Below are 19,798 nucleotides of genomic sequence, written 5' to 3'. Positions count from 1 at the left end.
ATGAGACTTTACTTACATGTGTATACTCAATAAGTGATTTAGTAAACCACAAGATAAAATAAATTAAAACAATAAAATTAATAAGAAAAAAAGTATGATTGGGTTGGTAAAATAAATTATATTGAGGAAAACAACAATATTTTAAAACACTAATTTTATGGTAGTCTTAGCAATATTTTTATGGCTTTTTTTAGAGAAATTTTTTATGGTTTTAGAGTTTTTGTTTTGTGTTTTCTATTGATTTTTCAATCTAGATAATTGCTTAATTCTGTATATATTTTGATTTAGCATAGACTTATGTATTCTCACTATTAATTATTTGAAATCTTCGGAAAAAAATTCCAAATACCACATTACTTTGAACTATTTAACCATTGAAATTTCTTAGGTTTTAGTTGCCAAATGTGAAAAAAGGATAGTTCAACGGAGGTTGCCAAACTAGTTCCAATTTCCAAGTGTCTACTCTAGTGACTAGACACATGCTTTGACGTAATTATCTTTAGAAAGTCCCAATGCTCATGTAGTTTAGAACTAATCAAACTGATCTTACATACTTAATTACGTCATCCATGCATTTTATGTATCACCAATAATGTCTATAAATATGTAACTCATATCTTAAACCTACCAATCAACATATGAAGCATCATAATCTCCTTGTTTCTTGCTTATAGCAAGTCCTTTTTTGTTCATCGAGTGAGACAAAAACAAGCTTAAGAAATGGAGAGAGAACAAAGAGCTACTCTTACCATGTGTTGTATTCTCATTCCCTATACAAGGCCACATAAACCAATGCTCCAATTCTCCAAACGCCTAGCTTCAAAGGTCTCAAGGTGACCCTACTTTCCACCAACTCCATCGTCAAATCCATGGATGGTCAAGCCAGCTCTGTCACAATTGAGCGATTGCTGATGACTCTGGCGAGTATCCAACAGTAGAAACCATGGAAGCGTATATCGATCGCTTCAAAGTCATTTTTCACATAGTTGGAAGACTTATTGAGAGAAATAAAAGCATGGATATGCTACTAAATTAGTTGTCTATGATAGCATTTTGCCTTGGGCACTAGAGGTAGCAAAACAACATGGTGTTGGTGGAGCTCCGTTAATAACCAATCATGCACAATTGCTGCCATCTATTACCTTGTTTCAGGGGAGAATTACACTTCCTCTACAAGTGCCTTAAGTATCATTGCCTTCACTGCCACTGCTAAGGATCGTTGACATGCCGTCTTCATTTCTCAGCCAGATTTATATCCACTTTACTAAGACTTTGCGGGATGAGTTCCATAATTTCCATGAAGTGAATTGGGTATTTTGCAGCTCTTTTGATAAGTTGGAAGAGGAGGTAAGTTTGTTCTATAATTCCACCAAATGTATCTTTTAATTTGCGATTCAGCTTTTTTTTTTTTCACAGGTTTCAGTCAAATTTTTACTGTTCATTTACTGTTGCGGCTACTGTTCATGAACAGTCTAAATTGCTACCATGACCAAGATGTTTCAAGATACTAGGTGCCCATTTGGCTTGGGCTGAATAGCTGAAACGCGCACTTGCGATTCAGCTTTTTTTTTTTTCACGAGTTTCAGTCAATTTTTACTGTTCATTTACTGTTGCAGCTACTGTGCATGAACAATAGCTGCAATATTTGACTTTTCTCACAAATTTACTGTTTATGGACCCACAAATTTCACTTTTTAGCAAACTTTTTCATTAAAAATGGGTTCTACAGTACTATTTACACATTAAAATTATTTGCTACAGTGTTTTGCAGTTTTTAGTTTTCAGCTATATCCAAACAGACCCTAAATAGTTTTTAGATAAACAATAAATGTTTCTTGAGAAATATTCTATCCATGTATGATAAAGAAAGTAATGTCACTTGCATATATAAAACTCATCTTTCCATTGTTTTTTATTAAATACCAGTGGTTAGGGATATATATACCATATAAAACATAGGTTTATGACTTCATATTCATATTCAGAGTGGGAAGAAAAATGAAAAGATATAAATACACATGATGAATTTATTTTCGATCAATTGTTTTCCAATGAACTTATGTTCAAGATGTTTAGGTGTAATTTATTCAAATCTATATGTTGTAAATGTTTTGGTGAATTCCGTCAGGTGGTGAGCTGGATTTCAAGCCAATGGCCAATCAAGAACATAGGACCAACAATTCCATCAATGTACTTAGACAAGAGGTTGAAGGACGACAAGAATTACGATCTGAGCCTCTTCAAACCAAATGTCGATGCTTGCATGAAATGGCTGGACTCGAAGGATACTGGCACAGTTGTTTATGTATCTTTCGGAAGCTTGGCTGCCTTAGGAGAAGAGCAAATGGAAAACTAGCATTAGGCCTAAAAAGAGTAATAAGTATTTTTGTGGGTAGTTAGAGAGACAGAAACAAAGAAACTTCCTACCAACTTTATAAAGAGACAACTGAGAGAGGTTGGTGGTGTCATGGTGCCCTCAATTAGAAGTTTTGTCTCATAAGGCTGCGGCTGCTTCGTGACTCACTGTGGTTGGAACTCGACACTCGAAGCACTGAGCTTGGGTGTGCCAATGGTGACCATGCCACAATGGAGTGACCAAACCACCAACTCTAAGTTTGTCATGGATGTGTGGAGGTCGGGATTAGGGTTAAGGCGGATGCCAAAGGCATGGTCACAAAAGAAGAATTGAGCTGTGTATTAATGAGGCTATGGGAGAAAAGAGGGAGGAGCTGAAAAGGAATGCAACAAATGGAAGAAATTAGCTAATGAGGCTTTGGATGAAGGTGGAAGCTCTGATAAAACATCAATGAATTTGTAGAAAAAATTATGCACACCTAAAGTTATGTAAAACAAGGTCATTTGTGGAAATCTCGAAGATAGCTTTTATATATGGGTCATGCTAACGAGTGCCCTTAGGTCATTGGTTAACAATCCATTTTAGAAAAATTTTAACATTACTTTTATAAAAAATGAATAAAGCTATCAAAACATTAATTACTTTTTTTTTCCCCCATAAAAACTTTCTTTAAATGGATTATTAACCAATATCTTAAGAACATTCGTTAACATTTCCCTTTATATATTCATGTAGGTTTACATCATTTGCATTTTTGTGTTTTTTTTTTTTTTTAGTTGTTGCATTAATGTAATTTTGTGTTTTCATTAATGAGAAAGTTTTTGGGATGATATTATGAAAATTTTATTGTCTACTCTAAATACAGATCATATCTTAATAAATATCAACTACACACGTATTGTATTGATCCCAAAAATTAGGAAAAATACACTTTACCATCCTAAACTATACCAAGTTACATTTTACACCCTAAACTATTCAAATGCACACTTTGTACCATAAACTATCACACTTATAACACTTTGCACCCCGGTGTTACTTTTGCTGTTATGTTTACGGAATCCTACTATACATGACAAGCACATGCATCTTACTTAGGTAGATCAAACTTAAAAAAAACTAAAACACCCTTCTTCCAAATCAATTAAAACAAAACCAATTTTTTTCCATATCTCTCTCCCTGTCTAATGTGCGTACTAGCCTTTCCAAATTCATATTCTTATAAACCCTAAATCCCCAATTCGAAAATTGCTTCTACTCCACCACCGTCCACCATCTCTCCATCATCCTCCACCACCACAACACCATCTGTACACCATTCCAAATCGAAACCTTGCACTCTCTCACTCTCTCACTTATCACACTTTCTCACTTATCATACTCTCTCACTCTGTCACTTTTCACTGAAAAAAAAAATAAAAAAATAAACACTTGAAACCCTAATTGTGTTCCCCCAAATTGAAACCCCACTCAGTCTCTCGTGTAAGTCGTGTCTTTTGAGCAAAGAAGAAGTGTTTCTCAAGTAATTTTTAGTCACACTCAATTCACTCTCTCGCTTCGTTGCATGTGTGTCTTGTGTCTTCAGTTTCACTATCTCGCTTCATTGGTTGATGAATAATGCTATTCATAATGGTTGGGTGTGTGATGGGTCCGAATGGGTATATTATTGACGAAAAGTGGATTGGGACCAGTAGATAGAGCTTGACCGTTGGGTCACCTTTTTGAATTATTAATCATGACTAGTTGTTTTTTTGAGGGGAAGCAATGATTATGGACGGAATAATGTTTACTGCGAGTGCTGAGACTACTAGTAGTTAGGGATTGTGTGTGTGTGTGTTTTTTAACACTTAATAGAATATTATTATGTGTTTGTATTGACTTAGGTGGTGTCTTCAATTGTCCCCACACTGTATAGAACATATTATGCAACACTTGTATATTGAAAGCATGGAAGAGAGTGATTATACGAGGTATGCAGGACTTCGGGTACAAGATAGTATGCACTTTCAACATATCATTGAGTCTTTCATCTGCACATAACAACCATGTATGGGACAAATAAATTAAAACAAAAATAATTAGCACTTTCAGCCTTCTTCAAAAAGTACCCTCTTTTTCCATAAGTAGACATCCACTGGAAATCAAATCAATTTATCAAGTTTATCAAACAATTATTCGGCCAAAAAAAATATATATTATTAAACAGTAAGGGATAAAAGAGTGTGAATCCCCTGTAGGAAGCACTTATAGGAAGCATGAAAAGTTATAAACTAAATTTATAACTTTGATAAATTTATAAATACATTTGATAAATATGATTAACCTAATCAAGACCTCCATCATGTAGGAAGCATGAAAAGTTAAATCATATCAGATGTAAAAGCTAAAATAGTCAAAAACTAAAAGACAGGAAAGAATATAATTCTATCTAATTAAAAATTGTGGGTTACGTGTATATAATAGAAAAACAGAGAATAAAGAATGAAGACACACTTTCAGAAATGCTGAAAATATTCTGCTTTAATAGTAGAGCAGAAACAAGAAAAATACATACTCCATGATTAGATACGTTATTGGCATCCTCACATGCATCGTGAAATTTGAATCAACATAATTCAGCTATGTCATTTACCAACAATTAACTCCATTCTCAGAATTGACCGACGTATGGGACCCAGAGTTTGCGCCTGCACGGCCGTGTGATTGGACTTAAGGATTTCGTCACAATGGTGGATTGTGGTTCAATCTGGGGAAAAAGTTGGGGTTTCGGGATTTTTTTTTTTTTTTTTTTTTCTTTGGTGAAAAGTGAGAAAGTGTGATGAGTGTGATAGTAGGGGACGTGTGAAGCAATGGTGGAGCCAAAGCAGTTTTTGATTTAGGGTTTACAAGAATCTAAATTTGGGAGAGGCACACACGCGAGAGATGTGGAAAAATTGGGTTTTGTTTTAATTATTTTGAAGAAGAGTATTTTGTCTTTTAAGTTTGTTCTACCTAAACAAGAAGTATGTGTTTGTCACATACCGTAGAATTTTGTTAAATATAACAGAAAAAATAACGTCATGGTGCAAAGTGTGATGAGTGTGATAGTTTATGGTGCAAAGTGTAACCTATTGCATAGTTTAAAGTAGCAAAATGTAATTTCTCACAAAAATTAAAAACTCAAAAGAACCACATACTATAGAACTATCTACCTATACAATAGTATACAAAATTATTTCAAAAGCATTAACATAGAGACTCAAATAGATCCTTTTGTATATAATTTTAGAGATCCAAAAATGAGTGTATCCCTCACAAACTAATTACAGATAGCTTTTAGATAGCTTTTGAAACCCTAAAATTTATGAAAAATAACAGAAGGGAAATCAAGGCTATACATTGCTTGAACTCAATATGAGGAAGGCATATGCAAGCAATGGCAGCTCCACGTTATGGTTTGGGTGTTCATTTGAAAACCCAGACCTTGAAAAAAAAAATTAAATTATATATAATATTTTTTAAATATATATTTACCAATAAGTATAAACACAATTACAAAAATCAATACATCAAGTAACAACAAAAATAATGTTATGGACACAACAAAAATGTAACAAAAAAAATTGAGTTTGATTTAAATTGTTAATAGAGTAATACTGTGCACACAATAAAAATTAAAGTATTAAGAAGAATACTAATTTTAACTTTTTAAATTCAACAGATCATATTTTTTACATGAAGACCTTGAGGATGACAAAAATGATAAAACTTATCCTAGTAAGATGTTGGGTTAGTCGATTCCACAATCCAATTGTTAAAAAATGACCTAAATGGCCTTCGACTGTTAAATTTTGACCTAATTAACCAAAGGTCAAGTAACTACAAAATCGCACCCAATCATCAAAATTCATCATTCTACATCAAAACTAATATTTTCCAATCGCTTTTCCCAAGTTTGGTCAAGTCTAACATGTACGCTCAACCATAATTTGAAATCTGGAGACTGATTTCAAATACCACACCACTTTGAACTACAACATCCGAAAATAACAGGCACTGCAACCTCCCAACCCAACGTTGCTAATTCCATTTTATGCATAAGTTGGATAAATAAGATTTTCATTTTTATAATATTATTAAAATAAATAATTAAAAAATTATCATAAGAATTTACTCAATCCATACCACTTTATTCCTTTACTCAACGAAGTTCAACATCATAGACGTATTATTTCAATTGAACACATAGATCTAATATAAGAGAGGGTTTTCTTTTTCTCATTTCAAGTGCAAAAAAATAGCTAGGATACCCTAGAAGGCCCCAGAGTATTATTCTGTGTGTACATATATTGTTTCTATCTATCAGGATGTACTTTTACTACACTAGCAAGCATGTCTTTTGCATCAGACTGCTACAACAGTCTTAAAAACCTTTTTTACATGTGAAAAACAGCAACTTCCACAAAAAACTTATCCATTGGAACTTGAAGCAAAAGGAATTCGGTTCAGAACCATTTTAGAAGTGAGATTTGAGAGCATCTATCAAGATCTACAATAGGAAATCAAACTAGAATATCACCCTCTACAACCCCCATCTTCAGCTGAATTTGCATCTTCTGCCTTACTACCCAGCTTGACAATGTCTTCTACAAGAATTTTCCCATCTGTTGCAACGAAGTTGACAATAATTCAGTTACTCTCTTTAATAATGCACCCTTAATTGATCAGAAGCTTTCTTCCTTTTTCTTTTTGAATTCATGTGTAAATAGAACAAGCCAGATAGCTAATACTGCATAATTACCCTGGAAAAAATGATCTCTTTCCTAAATCCGCTCCTCAAAAGGATAGAATTATATGCACAGGGGGAAATCAAAAAGCAGAGGGAAGAGTTCTTTTCTTTTTCTTTTTTTTTCGGTCATTGGTACACACATTTTGTAACCATGCGTTTGCTGGGAGTTGAACCCAGTCTATTGCTTGGAAGGCAATTATCCTAACCACTAGATGGGGGAAGAGTTCATTTTTTAATGTGTAAAAGTGTTATCTTCAAAACTGTCAACCAGTAAAAGAGAAACTTAAAAACATCCATATGCTGAAACTTGTAAAAAATATTATGCAATAAAGGACTCATCTTCTTCCTTGCAACTCTATTACTACCTGTAAAAATAAGGTTATTTGGAGAATTCACGTTGCACAAGAACAGTTGATAATCTTATAAATGAATTATACACATCATAGAACATCACAAATTAAGAGAGGAAAAGAAACTGACCTCCATCTTTGGAAAGATTGCTAATGAGTTCTTGGACACCCTCTTTGCCCAATGTATCCTTCAAGTACATAGCGGCAGATGCAACTCCTCCGGAGTTACTTTGCCATCATAATCCCTGCACACATGAAACATTAATACCATTTGACTACTTGAAGTACCCATATTAAGACAAGATTTGTTCCTTTGAACCCATATTAAGATACAGTGGATTCAAACCCGGACTCTCCTCTTTAGGAGAGACCAGGCATTAGCAATGCAAATGAGCTATAAGGACTATGAAGATGTAACAAACGTCTCCCAGCTGTCCATATGGAAGTAGTCTGTCACATAAGCAGCTTATCGGATGCAAACAGGTAAATGAAGATAGAGAAAAGGTGAAAGCTACCACAGTAGAAATGCCTTGGAGGTTGAAGTGATGTTTATAAGTCTGGGGTCAAAAGTTGCAATCAAGTTTTAGCTTTAGGGATATTAGAATGAGTCATTGTAAAAGCTCTTCGGAAAATTTATAATGATACTTCTTTATACTTTAAAAATAATACTGATTCCAAGCAATATCACTTTATTCTCATGTATTTCTTAAAATCTTGTTTCTCTCTCTCTCTCTGTGTCTCTAGCCCAAACTAATTGACAGTCTCTCTTGAATACATCCTGTGTACTAGAGTTGTGCCCCTTTTGTGCTCTTTCAATAATCAATAAATAAATATTAAATAACCACAATGATTTACTTACAACAACACTGGTTATAAACCTTACCATCTACAAAATCAAAATGTTGTTTGAACCTCTGCCTATGACCTAATAGGAGTTATCCATCTTGACTGATAAAATCAAATTACCTTCGCAACCAAACCTCCATTCTTAATCTGAACTCAATGACCTTCATTGCCATATAAAAATCAAAACTCATTAAGAATCATAAGCTTAGCCATGATACCACAAACTTTCTGTTTCTGAATTAGCCTTGGTATGCTGCCAATATCCACATACAAGGTTCTACGTCTGGAACTTTACCACTTGACTGATATGAGACGATATCAATTACTACTAGAAAATTCTCAAGTACCATAGGAAATCTTCATTAATTGTACGCATGGAAAAGAACAACAATGGAAGCATGATCAATAAACAATTACAAACCTGTCCAGTAGTCGCCAACGATCACCGATTTTGGCATCCACATCATCAATTTCCTGTTCAAGATTTGGAGCATAGCATCAACCTGAAGAATACAAACAATACAGATAGTTAGTATCATGTTGTGTGCACTGGTAATGCTTATACCAGGAACTGATAAACACAAAGAAAAAATTACTTGGAACTGAAATATTCTTACTCTCTCTATGAGTGCTGATGAAACCTCTTCACCTTCAGCCACTTCATCGGCATTATCACTTTCTTCTCGGCAGCCGCAGCAGCCCTATATGCCTTCATAACATCTTTTCTCCATCAGTACCCTCTTTTTCTACCATGCTATTATAAAGTTCTATCTGAAACATCAAGGCAATCACATATGACTATGTTAGCAAAAGATAAATAACAATCCTAGGATATATGATCATCTGCGAGCACTAATATAAGGACAAATATACATGACAGAGCTGGCTATAATAAAGAGCATTAGTTGGTGAATCGTTCAGTTTATCAGAATCAAACAATAAAAGATCATATGACCCTATCCCATAACAAAATTCATATCCACCCTATGAACAAAGAAAATAAAGAAAAACATAATATTACTCAATTACAGAGAAATATTTTTTTCCTTTTAGCAAGTCAAGAGATAAATTATTTTACAAACATTGTAGACATGCTATACAGAATACAGGTTAACTTGTAAAAAAAACATATACAGGATTGAAACAAATAACAAAAAGCAATCAAGGTATTGCAAACATTAAATGAGCAAGACATTGAGCAAGTGAAGCATGTCAATAGAACTCTATGGTTGCTCCTTATGGATAAACAAGCCTAGAGTTTTTTTTTTTTTTTTTCCTTGTAGACAATGCTATACAGAATACAGGATTACCTTTTTTTTTTTTAAAATACATACATATATACACACACATGATTGAACGAATAAAGAAAAGCAATCAAAGGTATTGCAAACATTGAACAAGCAAGACATTGAGGAAGAGAAGCATGCCAATAGTCAGAACTAGAAGTAGAATTGCTCCTTATGGATAGATAAAACAAAGCCTAGAGTTTTCTTCCCTTTTCTGTTTTTTTCTTTTGTTTTAACCATGTTAGGTTCTAAAGATTTAGGAATTTGATTATTTAGAACTCTAATTTGTATTGTTGGCAAACCATGATCAAAACAGATTGTTTAGTCTTGTTTAGGCTTGCTCAAAGTATGTTTGTTTGTAAAACTGGAATCGAGTGATTGCAGATTTATTGGACTAAATCTGTAAGGCTCGATCGATCGAAAATTAGACTCGATCGATCGAACCACTACAGATTTATTTTTCTGCAGAGTTCCAGTTCAGCCCAAACTCTATTTAAACGTCTGGGGATCAAGTAAAACACTCCTATATATAAGGAAACCCTAGAACGTTTTGGGACTTCTGAGAGAGAGATTAGAGTGCCTCTTGTGCCTCCTTTTATTTTTAGGGTTTTGTACCCAAACCTCTCTAAGTCTTTGATGCTCATATTTGCTGTTTATGTGAATCTCTTGTGAGATCTTAGAGGAGCTTACCTTCACATAAACTTAGGGTTTTCAAGGTAGAGATATTTTCTACATCTTGATGATCAACAAGGTTGCTGCCATTGGAGATTAAAAGAAAAGCAAGCGGGGAGCTTGTAGCTGATTGAGGAATTCAAGAAAGAAGTAGTCCGTGGATTCGGAGCCTGCGCGTGGTCGTGTCAGGAAGTTCTACTGGTGGGTAGCATTAGGAAGTCGAGCGGGGAGCTTGTAGTCCTTTTGTACGAACTTCAATTCTTTCATAGTGAATTCAGGTTAGCCTTGAGGATCGGTGGGTCAAATCCTCCCCAGGTTTTTACCGAGTGGTTTCCTGGGTGATCATATCTTGTGTTATTTATTATTCCGCTGCTTTATATCTTGATATGATTATTTGATTGCTTTAACCTAGAATTGCATAATTTGACTAAGTAACAACTTGGCTAATTAATCTAGGCTACGCAATCTGTGTGTTTAAGGGGTCTAAATTTCCAACAAACCATATTCTCCTCTATGTGCAACATCCTTAATAAGTACCATGAATGAAACTTTGAAGCCAACATAATACACAAAAGTGCAGAAAAGATGCTAATCTTGATCAAGTTCCACATCATAGATATTCAAAGTTTAAAATAAATAAATACCTCCTTATTGAGGAAGAGAAGCATGTCAATAGTCAGAACTAGAAGTATAATTGCTCCTTATGGATAGATAAAACAAAGCCTAGAGTTTTTCTCTCCTCCTCTGTTTTTTTCTTTCGTTTTATCCACATTCTCCTCTATGTGCAACATCCTTAATAACTACCATGAATGAAACTTTGAAGCCAACATAATACACAAAAGTGCAGAAAAGATGTTAATCTTGATCAAGTTCCACATAATGTTTAAAATAAATAAATACCTCCTTATTGACTAGGCTCAGAAACTCTTCACGTTCTCTACTTACTGACTGGAAAAACAGAAAAGGGATGAAATAAATTACATTTTACACAAGAATACTAGACAATGTTAAGAAAATAAATTGAAAAACAGTATTTTAACAACTCAAAGCTTTTAATTCACGATCCTTACAGATGCAGAAGCCAAAACAGCCAATGCACGACTGAGTTCACAGAGGTGCTCTTGTTTTTCTAATGTTCTGTCTCTTGCTTGTTCGTGTGCTTCTCTTGCTGTTGGACCAGTCATCTCTTTCAGTGCCAGGTCCTCTTGACTAGCTTTAGATTCCTTCATTCTGGCTTGCTCTTCTTCCTCTTTCTCTTCCTCCTCCTATAATTCAAGTTAATACAAATCAAGTAATTCAAGATAAGTACTTGAGGCTCAAGAAATTGCTAAGGAATAATCCTCGAGACAGAAGTCTTGTAGTGCACTAGACACCATTTTATTCAGATACTATGCATATTACTGTAACTTAAATAACCATTTTCTTATTCCTAAATGATTTAGTTAATCTATAACTTATTTTATGGTTCACAAAACACTAGACAAACACCAAAACTAGCTCATATAAGCATGTGGAGAAAAATATTAACAAAAATCAACCTTGATTAGCTCTTCCTGCATCTCAAGATATTCCAGTTTCCTCCTCCTTCCTGACACAGAATCTTCAGATGGCAAAGCTGTAACACCAACTGTATCTGTAACCTCATCTGGCAGAGAAGAGATTGTAGCTTGGAGAGCTTCCTCTAGCTTCAACTTCCCAGACACAACAAAAGCCCTACATATGTATCAACAAAATATAGATGTCCTACAGTACAGAATGCAAAGAGGGTGAGCAGATTAACTGGTGAGGTTTCAAATTACCTGGAAAGGATCAAAAGAGAAGATGGCAAAGAATGATTGAGAGACAAATCCAACCAATCACGAAGCTGCATGGAGAAGTTAAATATTCATACAATAATTAATAAACTGAACAAAAATATGTTTGATATAATTCAAATCAGTTTATAAGAAGAAAAGAGCTACTATCTACTTCAACACAACTACGCAAACTCCCCTACTTTTCTTTTCTTTCAATACACAACAGCGGAGGAAGTGAGGAAACTTAGTAAACCTTTTTGATAATTCAATAGCTACAAAAAGTGGGGGTAGGGAAATTCAAAACCCTGGCTCTCCTTATAGAGTAGATCAGGGAATGCCACTGAGCTACGAGGCTCTTGGCACATTTAGTATAACTAATATCACCTAACAGTGTAAACACAATTCAGACTCAAGTTTGCAAACCTTACACAACACTTCAGTGACTAAGTAGGAGAATGGAATGAAATAAATAGGCACAGCTTAAGAAAAAAACCTGTTGGCGCATTTCTTCCACTGAACGATTTCCAAGCATGCCTCGCTCCCTACAATCCTCACGAAGTTCAGCTTCTGAAAGGGATTCCACACCCTCCGCTTGAATCAATCTATCATCAGCTTTAATCCTGAAATAATAAACAGGGGAGGGGGGCATTCAATGAATTCACGCTTACATTAAGTAATACAAGCCTAATTTTTTTATCACATAAAGTTGAATATTCTTGTAATGAATTTTTAAAAACCTACCAAGATATTTACATTTAGAGAAAAAATATAAGTTTTGGGAGTTCACTGAGGATGTCAAATGTCAATCATGAAAAGACATCAAAAAGAGTAATAATTATGTAAATATTTTCAAGAAATGATTTTGTAAAGTTTTTACAAGATCCCCAAACAACAAAATGATGACCCAACTCTAATAATAATTAACAAATTATGTATGAGATTCCTTTAACACATAACTGAGGACCTCACATTGCAAAAACTTTAAAAAAATTTAAAAAGTTAAAGAAACAAAGTCGTCATTGCCAAAAGAAAATCACCTGCATTAAGGATTTCAATAATTTCCCATAGCTAAGGGGTAAGCTAACAAGCTCCCAACAAATTAAGTTATCCATACTCATATTATTACAATGTCAAAATTCAACAAAAAGTTGCATCTTAGTCCTATGCTCTGAACCCTTTATTCCATTGACCCTCACTTTGTTCAATTTCAAAACCACATGACCCTTTTATATTTTTTTTAAAAAAATTAAATAATATGCTGATTATGTAAAAGTGTGTATCTCACCTCTGAAGTCTTTTTCGGAGCATGTAACGCAAGTATGCATCTGAAAAACTAAATTTGAATAATTTAGTGTCAATTCCCATGTATTTGCACATACTGAGTAAACGAGGCCTGAAAGGAGCAAAAGAAGCATAAGCAGAAAAGTCATGATTGCATCTCACACAATAGCCAAATAATATTGATATCAGTTACAGAAAAGGATGTGCATGAGGATATAACTTCAGATCTCAAAGTGATCATGATAACAACCTGCTGATGTTATCTAGAGTAAGTTCATCATTAAACAACTTAGCAAAGACCAAAATTTCTTCATTAGAGACACTGGTACCCCTTCTAACCTGCATTTAAATAAAAGGCAAAAATGTTAAAACATTTATATAAAATAATAAGAGAGAGAGAGAGGAAAACCACGGAGGATCATGAAACTGAGCACCTAACCTTGTTCAAAAACTCATCAAGATCTTCTGCTGTTTTTCTAATTTCCCCACTCCGTGAGTTCTGAACTTCTTTTGCCATTTCTTTCGCTGTGTCCTGGAGAAACTTGGCATATTCTATTCTTGCATTTAGCCTCCTTTTCAGTGCTTCCTACATATTGAGCAATTAAATTAAACCAAATAGTCAATTTAAAGAATTTAATGAACCTAAGTGTGCATCAATATATTCTACAGAAACATTATCTAAAGATGCAAGTTCGTGTGTCTGCCTACAACTGCCCAAGGACTTGTCTCCTTAAGAGCTAAGGTAATAATTTTAAGAGACAAGGGGTTCACAAATAATTATGTGTTTACAGACACAGGCAATTCCTTGAAGAAAAAAAATATGTATAAATAAATAAATAATAAAGTACAAGCTATGAAAGATGCAGACACAGACAAACAATAACAGAAAAACATGCCACAAGAGAGAGCAAGAGAATGTATGTTGCCCACTTAAGTTATGGTCAGGAAAAACAAAATATTCAATTTTTTTTTTCCTTCCCCACAGGAAATGGCTTAAATTCATGGTTAGCAATGTCATACACTCCATTCATCAGGGGAAAAAGAATCTCATGCACTATAATCAGCTTTTGTTGCATTTACTTAGAGATTAAAGCATAAGCATAGACTTTCTATGTTTTTCCATGGTCAGTTGCTCAATTCTGCTACAGCACAACAGCTCCCAGAGTTCACAGTTTAACACACACAGAAACATCCTATTGTTGCATCCAGGAACTATGATCTTCATAATTTGGGAATGAATAAATACTACTTCATAACAAAACTTGACAACTATATTAGATTTAAAAAGAAAATTTCCACACAGGAACCATCATATCAAGTTCCAAAAAAAAAGTGCAAAAAAAAAAGCAGATGAGAAAGTCAAAACATCATGTGAGTTAAGTGAAAAATAAGATAAAACACTAGCAACACCCATCTCAATCAGTACCTGCTCCTTCATCTTGTCTTGAAAGGTTGATGGCAACATGTTGGGAAATAATTTAAGAAATACTGGCAACAGAAACTCCATGAATGGCACTATGATAAAAACTGCAAAAGGAACTAGCCTAAAAATATCAGCTGTGGTTCGCGTTAGTTGTTGTCTCTCCCTTCTGGAGAGACTCTTCCCACCAGCAAGTTTTAATAGCAATCTTGAACTGATCCTTGTATCAGCCCAGAGTAGCTTAGTACCCAACCAGTAATGTTGCAGAGTTGATATAAATTCATCTTTCCAATGAACAAGCTTCTTGGCCCAATCTGCCCTGCAGGAAGAAATAGTCAAACCAACAAAAGCAGCAGCATTAGTAAAATCATGTTAGTTAAAGTTTTTCATTTGAATAATACATATAAGCATCATTCAGAAAAAGAATTTAACCTGCTCATAGAAGCTACAGCTTTCAGAGCAGGACCAATCCCTAAAAATGTGGCCCATACTCTTTGCAAAACAGATTTAGCCTTCTGAGATTCTTGCAACCGTTTGGCCTTCGCTTTAGCCTTTGCACTACTCAAACCTTCAACAGCTTGATCACATTCCTCCGCAGATGCTTCCTTTCTCTTTTTATCTATCAGTTCTTCATTTTCTTCATCATCATTGCCCGTGTCAGGCTGTTTAGCTGCAGCTGTAGAAGCATTTCGAATCAACAGTGCTGACATTCTGATCCCCATTGGAGAAATGTACACTGATTTTACATTTCCCAAACCTGAAACCATGGTCCCATAATATCTATGCCTAATTTGTCCTAAACCTGAAAAGCTTAATAATCCCTCTTTTGCCATGGAATCTTTATCCCCACCACTCCTGCCATTAAAATATGTAAAAGGGTAATCCTCACTGGACCTAGAACCCCGTGAATCCGAATTTTGCATAGCATGCCCATGACTGATACATGGGAAACTTTGAATTGAGCGAGTGGAGCCATTCACATAACCAGAAATAAGTCTCTTCCTCCTCAAAATTGCTCGAGAAGCCATTACCAAATACCTTTCTCTTTACAAAGAGAAACAGATTCACATTTCTGAAAATTAAAAAACCACCCAGTTAAGCTGCTAGATCATTAACAACAACAACAACAAAAACAAAAATATGAAATTGCCATAAACTCTTAATCAAATAAAAATTGAAGGCATTGCACTATAATCTCATATAATACATTTCTTTATCAAAGAGAATTATGTAAAATAATCACCAAGGCCCAAGCATAATTACATCACTAAGAAGAATTACCATGTTTCAATAAACTCAACAATTTATTCACCATATATATGTATAAGATGAGTTCAAGTTACACCTGATGTAACTTGACAAGAGTTACACCATTTGTAGACCGTAAATTTGTAATTGATCTAATGGTTAAAAAAATAGCATTAAATGCTAATTGACTTACACCTCATTCATTTAATTAATAGCAATTTTGTTTCTCTCTTCTTATTTATTAAAACCTTTTACATATATTCCTTTTTTTGCCAATGACTTTACAAATATATTTGCAATACTTAGCCATTCTGTGTGTATATATATATATATAGTTTTGAGTTATCCATAAAGTAAGCATCATGTTACTTTTTTTTTTTTGTGTGTGTGTTTTAGGGTCTGAGAGGAGAGAAGTGTGAGGTTTTAGAAGGGGTTATGAGGAATGAGATCAAAATGAGTTTTTGTGTGTGTTGTGTGTGTTATAGAACGACGTCNAAGCACACCCAAAAAAGAAGAAGAGAGAATTGCAAATATAATTGTAAAGTCATTCAACCCAAAAAAAAAAAAAAAAGTATTTGTGTTAATTATTATTTGAGAAACTTATTATTTAAAACCTCATTAAACAACACTTAGCCATTTATTTATTTTTAAGGAGACAAGATATATATTCACAATTGATAAGACTATAAGAGTATGATCGGACCACTACACATTTTTGGTGCGATGGTCACTCCACAAGTATAAGTGCGCTTGTGAGGTGTGAGGAACAAGGGCTGAGGTTTAAGTCTCCAGAAGAGAGTTTTCACACATATATACACTTAGATTATGTTAGAGTAGAATTTCTATCTTGTATAAAAAAATAAAAAGAGTATGACCGGCTTAAATAATAAGTAACAAAAAGGAATATATGTAAAAGGTTTTAAATAAAAAGAAAAGAGTAGTACGAACTCGAAAAAAAAAAGTATTGCAAATATATTTGTAAAGTCATTGGCAAAAAAAGGAATATACGTAAATGGTGTAACTATTAGATCAATTACAAATCCACGGTCTACAAATTGTATAACTCTTGTCAAGTTAAACCAGGTATAACTTGATCCCATATATATATATATATATATAAGCTAAATTTGCATTTAGTTGCATTTGAGCTAGAATTCATTGGCAAAAAATCAAGAGGAAGAAAATGACATTTTGTTGTACAAATTTGTACAGAATCATTTGTACAAACATCAAAACTACATGCCTCTTTAAAAAGAACAAGTAAAACAAAATGAAATCGGTACAAACTTGTATATTTTTTTATAAATATTCTAATAAAAAAATGCGTGATTGATTTACAAAATTATTACAAATAAATAAATAAGCGCTAGATAAAATAATAAATAGGCGATTATTATAATATTTTTTTAATAAAATAATCGTAGACTTTATATATATATATATATATATAGTGTGTTCGATTTATTTGCAATAGAATATGAAACGGTAATTTATCTAAATAATAATATTATTATTATTATTATAATAATAAAAATAACTTAAAAATGACTTGAAATCAAACACAAATTTTTCATATTTCTTTTTCCTTTCCTTCTAATTTCTAAGCAACCAAACAAAATTTAAAAAACCAAATATATATATATATATATATATCAAAAATATGTGCGATTAATTTGCAATAGAATATGAAACGTCAATTTATCTAAACGATATTATAATAATAAAAATTAAAAATAACATGAAATCAAAAACACATTTTTCATTTTCTCTTTTTCCTTTCCTTCTAATTTCTACGCAGCCAAACAGAATTTTTAAAAAAAAAAAAAAATCAAAACTTTACCACGCAACTCAACTACGAGAATTTCGATTATTACATGCACACAACAACTTGTTATGCAAGAAACATCGACAATTTTCGGTTCTTTTACGACACTAAAACGGTGCGTTTTTTTGTTGAAAATTGTCAGGAAGATGAAGATGAAGAAGAAGAAGAAGATGGAATCATAGACTTACATTGTTGTTTTTCTGGTGAGCAATCAGGGCCGTTGGTGGTTAAATCAGACGGTGGATGATCGATCTCGCGCAGACAGAGAGAGAGAGAGAGAGAGAGAGAGAGAGAGAGAGATTTTAGGGTCTGAGAGGAGAGAAGTGTGAGGTTTTAGAAGGGGTTATGAGGAATGAGATCAAAATGAGTTTTTGTGTGTTTGTGTGTGTTATAGAACGACGTCGTGTAGGGGAGTAATCGCGCCTTTTTTTTTTTTTTGGAGAAATGTACTCGCGTTTATGTGTTGACAATTGTTGGGTTTTTTTTTTTAATGGATCCAGGTGGAATCGCTATATACTTGCTCGGCAAGAAAAAATTAGGAGAGGTTGTTTCAGTTTGTCTTTGTCACGCGGTCAATGGTGTTTATTTGGTAATCTAGAAAATCTAGAGACACAATTTTTATCACAATTTTAATATGATTAATTGTGAGGGATGAAAAAGAAAGAGTAAATCTATATAAAAATGATGAGAAATATTATGTTTACAATATTTTTTATAACAATTTTTAAGTGGCTGATTGTTACGAGTTGTTATTGGTAGACAAAAATGTAATTTTTGTAACGGCTTTAGGAATTTCTTTTAGTATAGTTATTAAAAAACTTAAATTATACAAAATATTTATATATAAAAAAAATTGAATGTATCATCATCACGCACAAAAAAGAAACATGCAAATATATGAAATTTTATAATTTCTTTTTGCTAACATTGCAAAATGGAAATGCAAAAAGAAAATTTTGAGATGAGAGTATTAAAGTGAGAAAGAAAATGAAATTAAATATTATTTTTATGAAATGGGTTGAATGAGTTATGAAACTCAATTATTAAATGTTTTATTTTTTTTTATGATTTTTTTGTTGAATATTTTGTTCATTTGTTGTTATTTGACCTAATCTTTTTGTTGCTAGGTCTTTTTTGTTGTTATTTAAGATAATTTTTATTTTTTTATTTAGACATTTATTTTTCTTATTCAAAGGGCCAAGGATTAAGTTTGGCACTAATATTATTTTGTGAGAAATCTTACATTTACAACATTTTCACAACAAATCATAGGTGACAAATTGTTATTGATGGATAAAAAAGTAATGTCAATGATGAGTTTAATTTAAAACTAGTAATAATTTGCCACTTAAGATTAATTGTGAAATTTTTGTAAAAATGTTGTGAACGTAATATTATTCTATTTTTATTAAACTCCAATTCTTAATATTCTCATGTGGGTTAGGAAAATCAAATTAGTTTAAACTTTTATTTTATTGACAATTAGGATAGTCTTATGACCACCTGCACTTACAAGTGGAGCTGCCACTACTGAACAATTTGCATGTTAGAGTTTGTGGCACAAAAGTTATGGTTATGGAAGAACTCTTAAGTTAGTAACTTCAATAATCTTCAACCATCAATTCAATAGTCCAAACATATTAGAGCAAAGTATTTTGGGAACGGGAATGGTCAAGAAACTTAAATCCAGAGCCTCATGTATCGTATCAAGCTTAAAAATTAACGGAAAATAATAATTTTATTTTTAAAAAATAATAATGTTAGGAAAAAATTTTCACAACTTGGCATAAGTTGTGATTGAATCAACATTACTTTCATATGGATCCATTACTGACATTATTTTTATTATGTAACAATCACAACATATCACACCAAGAATCGTGAACATTTTATTTTGTATACCAATATTTATTATTTTTATAAAGGGGCTTTAATATAGTTTCTTATTTT

General features: G+C 33.1%; 1 protein-coding gene and 1 pseudogene across 1 annotated transcript; one reads left to right on the top strand and one right to left on the bottom strand.

Annotated features, from left to right (window-relative positions):
- The first annotated feature begins 1,224 nt into the window (after positions 1 to 1,224).
- On the top strand, positions 1,225 to 2,733 carry LOC136065727 (UDP-glycosyltransferase 74E1-like; annotated as a pseudogene).
- Positions 2,734 to 6,587: 3,854 nt separating this feature from the next.
- On the bottom strand, positions 6,588 to 18,238 carry LOC136065729 (uncharacterized). Its single transcript, XM_065769267.1, is given in 19 exon segments — positions 6,588 to 6,999; positions 7,605 to 7,688; positions 7,691 to 7,719; positions 8,742 to 8,805; positions 8,808 to 8,823; positions 8,938 to 9,012; positions 9,015 to 9,043; positions 9,046 to 9,091; positions 11,179 to 11,226; positions 11,349 to 11,543; positions 11,817 to 11,991; positions 12,078 to 12,142; positions 12,568 to 12,694; positions 13,360 to 13,467; positions 13,606 to 13,694; positions 13,795 to 13,941; positions 14,782 to 15,094; positions 15,208 to 15,847; positions 18,037 to 18,238. Coding segments are annotated over 18 exon segments (2,295 nt in total). The 5' UTR covers positions 15,804 to 15,847; positions 18,037 to 18,238; the 3' UTR covers positions 6,588 to 6,910.
- Between the last annotated feature and the right edge of the window lie 1,560 nt (positions 18,239 to 19,798).

This window comes from Quercus suber, unplaced genomic scaffold (genome assembly GCF_002906115.3).
Source record: "Quercus suber isolate HL8 unplaced genomic scaffold, Cork oak 2.0 scaffold_1099, whole genome shotgun sequence".
NCBI classification, from domain to species: Eukaryota; Viridiplantae; Streptophyta; class Magnoliopsida; order Fagales; family Fagaceae; genus Quercus; species Quercus suber.
Note: the sequence above shows the minus strand (reverse complement) of the source record. Positions and strands in the feature narration are given on the sequence as shown.